This window comes from Pararge aegeria, chromosome 21 (genome assembly GCF_905163445.1).
Source record: "Pararge aegeria chromosome 21, ilParAegt1.1, whole genome shotgun sequence".
Classification (NCBI taxonomy): Eukaryota; Metazoa; Arthropoda; class Insecta; order Lepidoptera; family Nymphalidae; genus Pararge; species Pararge aegeria.
In genome coordinates, this window is record NC_053200.1 from 2832559 (window position 1) to 2842328 (window position 9770).

General features: G+C 35.0%; 1 protein-coding gene across 1 annotated transcript; it reads left to right on the forward strand.

Annotated features, from left to right (window-relative positions):
* The first annotated feature begins 167 nt into the window (after positions 1-167).
* LOC120633178 (ceramide-1-phosphate transfer protein) lies at positions 168-5878 on the forward strand. The gene is made up of 4 exons (XM_039903310.1): positions 168-343; positions 418-629; positions 1068-1243; positions 5368-5878. The coding sequence occupies exons 1-4, from the start codon at positions 225-227 to the stop codon at positions 5494-5496; spliced, it is 636 nt and encodes a 211-aa protein (XP_039759244.1). The 5' UTR covers positions 168-224; the 3' UTR covers positions 5497-5878.
* Positions 5879-9770: the final 3892 nt, after the last annotated feature.

Consider the following 9770-nt stretch of genomic DNA (forward strand, 5'->3'; position numbering starts at 1 on the left):
ACGATACAAACACTAGAAACATGGCTGTACGGTGATATATCTTTTCCTTATGGGAAAGAATAAAGAAATTAAATGATAATGATAATTTCAAATGACAGTTGACAGCAGACGTCAATCACTGTCAAGTGTCAGTAGTTTTTTTTTTAGTTTATAGTGTACATTGTATATTGTGTGTAGTTTCTTTGTTTAGAAATATTAAAATAAAATATTAATTTAAAATAGAAATGTCTAACGAGAAAACGTTAGACTTAGAATACGTGAACGAAAGTTTCCAAAAAAGCTTAAAAGAAGATGACGACGTGATAATAGACGCTTATATTGAGGGTTACAATGAGCTCGTTAAGTAAGAAATTTTTCATCTTCAATCTTTGCTATTTCCATATGGTTGTGTTTTGATAAGATTTCTGTGTTTTGAAGGTTCTTGAATCTAATCGGAACAGTGTTTTCGTTCGTGAGTAGCGATGTGAAGAGTAAAATAAAAGTAATGGAGAAACTGAGGGCAGGCGAGGATACGCTTTACTATGAATCGTTTAAAAAAATGATGAAGTATGAAAAAGAAACTAGCTTGCATGAGAAAAATGGATTTGTGTCTGGTTCAAGGACGATGTTGCGGTTGCATAGAGGTTTAGGTCAGTTCAGAAACTAAAACAATGGTTTTTTTGTATTTGTAAAAAGCAACACAAAAATTACGCAAATAGTTCTATAAGTTAAATTGCTGCTGTTAAGTTTCATTTACGGGTTCTGTTTAGTGGAATCTCTCTTTGATACCGGCAAAGCCAAAAAAATAAGACTGTAATTTTGTTTTTTTTTATTATTCCTTACTTATATTAGAAATGCGAAAGTGTGTTTGTATGTCCTTTCCTTCACACCGTAACTAAGCAACCAATCAAATTTATTTTTGGCATAGAGTTACTTGAAAAGTTTAATTAACCATATTAAAAGCAGATTAAGAACGTGGGCAGCACCTTCTTTAGGATATAATTCCCTTTGAATATTCCCTTTCTGTTCTAAATTGGTCTTTCTTAACATGTAATTTTGCAATTGAACTGTGATGCAAATGTTTGTAGATTTTATACGCCTCTTCCTCAAGAGACTGAGTGAGTCAGAGGAGGGAGTAAATACCTGCACCACTTGCCAGGGCTCTTACAATGAGACCCTTGCTGAGTTCCACCCTTGGTACATAAGAAAAGCTGCCACCTTGGCCATGCATGCCCTACCTTCAAGACCAGACTTATTGCATAAGGTAAGGTAAAGATAGATAAATAGATTATCGTCAACATTATTAATCTATTACCTGCCCGCTATGGGGCACTGGTTTCCTCTCAGAATGAGAAAAGCTTAGGCTGTTATCCACCACACCGGCCATGATTGAAAGATATCACACAACCCTATGAGAGTGTTATGGAGAACTCTTAGGGATGCAGGGTTCCTCACTATGTATTCCTTTATTGGTTAAGCGAGTGATATTTATTCGTAGAAATAAAAACGCACAATAACTCCGAAAAGTTAAGAGGTGATCAAAAGGGTGTGATCTAAATGAACCTTAGAGATTAAGGCTAGATATCACCCTACAAAACAAAGATGTACCCACAAGCAACTTAGCCTTCTGTTACGATGGTGCATAGAAAAAAATTAGTGGTATCTGCCACACCTCTAGCAAGTTACCATTGTAGGCTGCATCATCACTAACCTGATGCAACCAAGGGCTAACTTGTAGTTAAATAAAAAAAAAGTTCTTTCAATTCTACAGGTCTTTCTCATTTCTGATTTGATAACCAATCGAAGTATAGATAAAGTAAATTAAAGTAATATATTTAATTTTAACATCATGTCAAGTTGTAAAGTATAGATATCTTATCACTGAAGTGCATAGAAATGCAAAGTGGTATAATGATTGTTCGGAGCATTTAGCAGAATTTGCCAAAAGGTAGTATGTGCTCTGCAAAAATATATCAAGCAGTTTTCACTTCACTGCAGCGTTATATTTATTGAAAATTGGAGGCAGGAGGCACTGATTTTGATCGTAATGATTTAGAAAATTTATTTATTTATTCATAAGACACACCAGCAATTCATTGTTGCACATTAATAAAAAATTAAACAGTTTTATGCCCGTTTTCACTAACAACAATCAAGGCAATGGCAAAATAAGTAACGCCTTATCTTAGGAGATTCTTAGGCATACATCAGCCTAAGAGTCGATTTAACGTTTTTTTTCTATAGATATCGCTTAAATCACAAGGCATTCGATTTATGTTTAGTGAAAACGGGCATTACAATTAAAAATTCTTTCGAGATAATAAAGAATGTTTACAACAACCAATTATAGGTGTATTTCTTTTTTATCTCTAGAAAACTAAAATAAGTATTAGACTAAAAACTATTTAAAATTATGATGAAATAAAGGCTCATAAACTACTATGACAGAGTGATAAATAATATTAAATTTAAATTAGAATTTATAATAAAGATACGTTGATTAATCTTAAAAGAACATAAATAGTCCAATGCAATTTTCTTTCTGAAACTTTCTACGGTATTGAGAAAGATAATTGCGAACGTCTGACGACGGATTTACGAGCAATGGGAGTAGCGGCTTTTTAATCCCGCGGTATTCGTAATTCGCCAGAGCTTGTAGTGGTAGCATAATCCTGTTCCACCTATTCACCCTGTAAATATTAAGTAGTTTATCATTATTAGTAGTTCAGTTTAGCATGACAAGTTCCCGGGTTATATTTCACTTCTCTAGGATGCCATGAAAACTATATCGAAATTATAGTCAATTTGTTTATATTATTTGATTTGTAGTCCGTTCTAGCAAATTTATTTGGTAATAATATATCCAACGGTTGTGTTACCGGTTTCTTGGATTCACTAAGTGGCATGCATAGAGGGTATGCCCATCATGCAGATGTTATAAAATTGAATAAAATCTCCTGTATGAGTTTTATAACACTTGAGAGTAGGCTTTTTATAACTCTAACAATGCCTATCCTTAGGTTTTTTTATAGCTTGTTCTGGAGATTTTATATCATCTGCATACCCTGTGCATACCCTCTATGCACGCCACTGGAGTCAATGTAACATAGCCTTCTATGTTACATTGACTCCAAGAAACCGGTAACACCCAATAACGAGCGGCTAACTCACCTCAACGGCGCGGCTAAATGCGAGATTGAACACGAGCGGTCAATGAACCCAGTATAAGCTTACACGAGAAAGTAACTCATTAAACCTGTTAATAGATTTCGGACCTTGATAATTTTCTCATGTTTTAACCAATTCATGAGAACTTTTCTAAATACAAAGGGCTATTAGTTATTTCGGTTTCGAAAATGATATCGAATATGTTAAATGTTAACAACATGTTATAAAATCCAAACCTGAAGATGATATCTATAGTACTTAATAAACGAATATAAAGAAAAACGGATGTAAAGTTGTACCTTTATATCAGTTTATGTTAGTTTTATAATTTTATAACATTTAATAAGTAATTTACGTCATTTAGCAATGTTAAATAACATAGATTTAAGTGCTTTAATCTGTTGGCTTCTTATCAGTGGGTGAATGGACTTTTATATCAATATATTTTATATCAATTTACAATTATGAACCAAATTGAAATTTCTAATTTTTATTAGTTAAATGACTATTTCTATTTTACTTTTCGATTATACTCTACGCTATTTATTGATTTTAATACTTTATTTGAAATAGCAGTATAGTTAAGCAAAATAACGAAAACGTTGTTAAAATGGTTTAGTACATACCAGGCAAACTGTTGAAACATAGCATTGTTTCAACGTGACCTTGTAGTTTGTTTTAGCATACAATATATATATATGTGCAAGCGGTAATAGTCTAGAGGCTTAGGCATCGGCTTTCCTCTCGTGGAGACCGAGTTCGAGACCCAGCGCGCACCACAGACTTTTCGGAATTATGTGCGTTTCAAATTTAAGCAATTTAAATATCACTTGCTTTTAACGGTGAGGGATAACATCGTGAGGAAACCTGCAGAGTGATTGCGTATCTCGCAACAGGTTTGCGACAGGCGTAAATCTTGCAATCACTGCTGTCAAACGTCACTTTTGTTTATTTATTGCTGTCGCGAGATACGTAATCACCCGGCTGCATGCCTGAGAGTTCTCCATAATGTTCTCGAAGGCCAGCATGTGAAGTCTAGTTTTAACTCTTCAGAGACAAGACCCTTGCCCTGTAATGGGTTTATGATGAGGATGATATATATGTGTATCACTACAATGTAAAAGACTGAACTACCTATAGGCTTATTTGAATAAATACTTGTTGTTATGAACTTATTTTAATATAGTATAGTTTTTATTGTATCATTAATTGATTTACATTTTTTTTTAATTCGTAACAATGCCAATAAAATATAAAACACTATTAAAATTTATAAGAATAAATATCCACCCTCTGCTTGCGGGGCTTTTGAATGCCCAAGCAACCGGCGGTCAGGGCTCCAGAGTGAGGAACCTCCGTACAATACGCGCCGTTTCAAGGAGTACTGCCTTCTGTATCCGACCCTTGATCCAACAACCAAGCGAAAGCTTCTTAAGGTGTTGATCGAAGCGTTCCGCGAGAAGACCATTGACTGAAACGACGATCGGAACAATAACGGTCGACTCAACAGTCGTATAGTTTTTATTATTATAGTTAACACTGTAATACCTATTTGCCGAGAACTGTCTAGTATTCAAGGTTGAGTTAATTCTCAACAATTGCTCTTAATTATTTAGCAATTTCGGATTAAATTCATAATAAACACGAACAGAGAGGTCGTCTACTGCTGAATATAGGTTTTTTTAGGGAGCTCCAATTCCACGGTATTTTTCTGCTTACGGTAAGCGGCTCCCTGCGACTAATTTCATGTCGTCTGTCCACCGAGTCGCTGGTCTACCAATCCTTAGTTTACCTTGCGAGGTCACCATTCCAGCGCCTTGGAACCCAAACGTCCATCGGTATTCCTTGCTAAGTGCCCTACCCATTGTCACTTCAGTTTCAGGAATCGTTGATCTATGCCGGCTGCATAATGTACTTGTACAGGGCACTGGTTTCCTCCCCCAATTAGCAGAGGTTAAGGCCGAAACCCACCACGCTGGCCCAGTGCGGATGCGTGGAGTCCACAAATCTTTGAGAACATTATGTAGAACTCTCAGGCATGCACGATGTTTTCGTTCACCGTTAAAGCATGTGATATTTTAATTACTTAAAACGCACATAACTTAGATAAGTTAGAGGTGCGTGGTGCGGGATTGGAACTCGGCGCCCCGAAAGTGAACTCTTAGCTCTTACCTACTGGGCTATCACCGCTTGTAAAACACGATTTTTCTTTCGACACAGATTTTCGGCGACGAAGAAAAATTAAAAGAGGCGCTCGCGGTTTTGCCGCAGACGTTAAAATCTTGTGACGAAGTCTATCAACGCGTCGAGAACCTCTACACAGACTTCGATTTCCATAGTTTGCCTTAGACCAATTAATTTTTGATATATTTAATTTGTAAAGCGTATAAAATATAAGCTTTGGTTTTATACAGGGCGAGTCTATGAACACAGCCCTTAACAACGTGGGAGATGAATTTTGACGACATTAATTGCAAAATTCATAATCCTAATCCTCAGGAAAAAATATATAATAACTAGATATTTTATGGGACTGCATATTATCTAGTAGGTAAATATGTGAACGAAGGTTTAAATACTATACTATATCTGTTGACATTTTGAAATGATTGCTGATGAAGCTATTGAAAGGCCGTTTGATATTTTTATAATTTTTATTAGCGTTTTTACCTACAGTTGGAGGAATAATCAATTTTATAAATTTTAGCAATGTGTCATCTCTTGTTTCAAACGTGTCTCATTGTAATATGTACCTTTTAAAAAGTAGATCGAAACTGCAACGTTTCCTACTAGATGACGCTACAGTCGCTATAAGACTGATGTGAAAGGCATATACTAATTTCGGCATCGACGGTAAGAGAGCCGTAGCTTAATTGGAGATAGCACTCAGGCCGCGATTGCCAGAGAGTCGCAGGTTCAAATCCTGTCGGTTCCGATTTTTTTATATGCATTTTAAATTTATAAAATTAGTTTGATATATTTGCTGTAAAGTACTACCCATACTTTCAGGAACTAATATTTTGTGATGTTGTCATTGCGATTGAGGTTTCTGTGATAAAATCTCACCCTGTATAATACCTACTCATTGCCAAATGTAAAGCATCAATTTGCTCATTTAAAGTAAGAACCATCAATAGCCTGTAACACTTCACTGCTGAACTAAGGGCCTCTTCCAGAAGGAAGGTTTGCCCTTAATCACCACGCTGGGACAGATTTTTCGGTGATCACAGTAGAGTCAGTAGCGTGCATAGAGGGTATGCATAGGGTATGCAGATGATATAAAATGAAGAAAATCTCCTATCCGAATTATAAAGAACTTAAGGATAGACATTGTAAGAGTCATTAAAAAGCCTACACTTAAGTATTTATGACTCGTACTGGATTTTCTTCATTTTATATCATCTGCATACCCTGTGCATACCCTCTATGCACGCCACTGAGTAGAGTAGTAGTAGCACAGAGGACGCTGCTGCTCTTCTCTGTTTTATTCCCTTACACCTCGTACGACACGCGCGGGAAGAGCAGGGGTGGTGACAAATGTATTCTAATAAAAATTCATTTATTGGCTTGCCATCTGCCAGATTCAACAATGAGATGCTAACCAGTTGTATTCCTTAAAAACGACAGTGCCAGGTGCCATTCATCTGGCACTGTCATTTTTATATGACGAAGATTGGTATACTCATCGCAGTTAGGTTGGAGTATTTTAGTATGAAGGATTTGGCAGGCAGTTTACATTAAATAAAATAATCCATCCTTCAACACAAGTTTGTGGGCAGTGCTTTTATTCATAAGTATATTCTGAATATCAAGGCTTGCATAGGCGGGAGACATTTTTATACCCCGATTATATCCGCTGACAATGTATAAAATATACTTGCCTACCCATTAAAGCATGGCATCAGATAAAAGGAGAAGGTTACTCCCGTTTTATATAACACATATTATTTTAAAAAGTGCTCGGTGGCTAGATAAACTCTAGGAGAAGATACACATTATGTCCTTTCCCCGTAGAGAAAACGTCTCCTAGCCATTATTTTTATGCGGAATATTATGGGCTCAAGACAAATGAAAAATCCATCCAACGTAAGCCAAAAGCAAATTATTAAGAAACACGTACATTTAAAAAAAAAGATAGCTCGTATCTATATGACCAGTAACGCCCTGACAGTGTTTCCGTTTATAGAATACGGAATATCCCAGCTGTATTATTAAACATACGATTTTATGTTATCTTATCTTTTAATAAGTTTAATCTTTTACAACAGAACAGTATTATGTTTATCATTTAATAAGTCGTGGCTCGGTGCTTTATTTGGAAAAACTTTTACGGTAAAAAAGAAATCTGCATTCTCTAAAATGATTTTATTGTTTAGTGCCTAGTGTGAGATTTTTCAAAAGTTAACAACGATTTGTATGGAATCTAAAGAGCGCCATCTTGTGACAAGTTTCAGTTTTGCATCTAAATGGCGCTATTTCATTTCCATAAAAATCGTTGTAACTTTATCGTGATCGGATAGGTAGACGTAAATAGAAATTCTAGCACTAGGCACCCAGTAAAAACGTTATATAACCTTAATATATCATATCGACTCAACCCCGAATCAACTTAAATTTACGCTGGAAGATTGTTGCGCTAGTTTTAGACATTTCTGTACAAAATAATTCTACGTCTGGCACAAAATTATCAAAAAAATTATTTTATATTACATAAAGCTCATATTCTGATGCTATATTGTGAGATGTATCGGTGTTCAATCGATATTGTTTGCGAAGCTTTTAAGATCATTGTTGTTATAAGTAATAAGATTCTATGTGGCATTTTAAACTTAACCAATCCAAAAATATTTTTGGCGACGTAATTGAGAAATTATGGAGTTCAGGTTGGCTAATATGCCAAGATTTAAGCTGCTAATTTGGGAGCGCAAACATCTCATCTAACCTCCATTTGCTTATAACATCATTGTTATATATAGTGTTATTTAAGCATATAATTTGAAAGTGCAATAATAAAAATATAAGCATTTTACAATTTAAATTAAAAATATAAAAAGGCAATTTAGCCCTAGATTTTCTTCGTAATCGAACAAGTTCATGTATAAAAACCCGGAACTGGTTCGAAAGTAGTCGAGAAACTATGAAAAATTCCATGTGATTCCTGCCTTTCATTTATTTCATTAATATGAGTTTCACTCATGACAGCTTTAAGCATTTTACGTAATTGTCCATTAAATCGTTAAAGGATTTTATTGTTTATGTGATCTCAGCAAAATGGCTATGAATTGAATGCTTAGCGAATGGTTTTCATAAATGCTTAACAATTTTAGCTAGTATGTATAGACAGTGAGGCCGATTCGGTTGTACACATTTCTAAAGTAAACTAAATTGTTGGGTGTAAAAATAGTGCTGTCTTTTTCACATTGTACTTGCTGCGAATGGATATTTTTACACGTGTAAATTTATTTAAGACATTTACGAGTATGTACGGAAACAGCATTAATACTGTTAAGTAGGTGGTACACCAATCTCTCAACAGTTCCAAAAAATGCACCATCCTTTTCTACAAGGAATATTATGATAATAATGGAACTACTTTTAGAAATGTCAATTTAGTTTAGTTTATTTTGTTGTACCAAATGCCTTTACTAACTATTACTGTAAGTAAAGCAAATTTAAACCCATAAACCACTAATTTGACACCTGTCAGTTAAGTTAAGGATTTGTGTACAACCTAATGTAAACATTGTATTTAGTTGTAGTTAACGAAACTAAGTGATTAATTAGCTTTTTAATACTAAAGTACTTGTAAGAAGTACATTTATAGATAACACTTTGAACATATAAAAAAAATGAGCTCAATTGAAACTTTTGCTCAGTTCTTTTTGAACTTACAGTTGGCATAATTTTATATCCAATGTTAATGAAGATCAAAAGGAATGATTAAATGAAAGTTTTTAGGTCAACTGTTTGAATTTAATTAGATTGTTTGAGCATGAAACATAGACTAAAGGAAAAAGACGGAGGGACCTCTAACAAACAAGTGTTTAATGTGTGGGAAAACGAACCCACAGCCCATATTGTGTTGATGAGTGGAAACTAATTTCTTATAAACAGAGTAAAACTTCGCAGGGCCCTGTGAGGCTGTATCTATCTCCCGGAGGCGCAAGTGTTAAGCCGCATGTGCTTGTAACTACACGGGCACCCCACGCCCTTCAGACCGAAAAAAAAGCAATGCTGCTTGGCGGCCGAGACAAACAGTGTGTGTGTTAGTGTGTACACACGTTAGAAGTGAAACTTCTTTATGACATATTTTTTTATTTGTTTTGTTACATTTTATTCAGTGTTACTAGATTTACAGACCACTAGCTGTTGCTCGCGGCTTCGTCTGCGTTTGATTTTGTTTTTTGATGTGGCATTCAATTTAGTTGTAGTTCTAAAAAAAAATTAAAGTATTCAGTATCGCTAAGCCTTAAATGAGGGGTTTGCTGCTGTCCGCTGAGGAGTTCTGACCTCTATCTCCAACCACATTCAGATCTACACAAAGTTTTGACAAAATTAAACTAAACTCTATAGTACAAAAATAATTATTTAAATCTGTTATAATTTGTCGGAGTTATGTTGTA

Coding starts and splice junctions, on each gene's coding strand:
- LOC120633178 (XM_039903310.1), top strand. CDS start 225: ATGTCTAACGAGAAAACGTTAGACTTAGAATACGTGAACGAAAGTTTC. Junction 344..417: donor GGTTACAATGAGCTCGTTAA/GTAAGAAATTTT, acceptor TGTGTTTTGAAG/GTTCTTGAATCTAATCGGAA. Junction 630..1,067: donor GCGGTTGCATAGAGGTTTAG/GTCAGTTCAGAA, acceptor AAATGTTTGTAG/ATTTTATACGCCTCTTCCTC.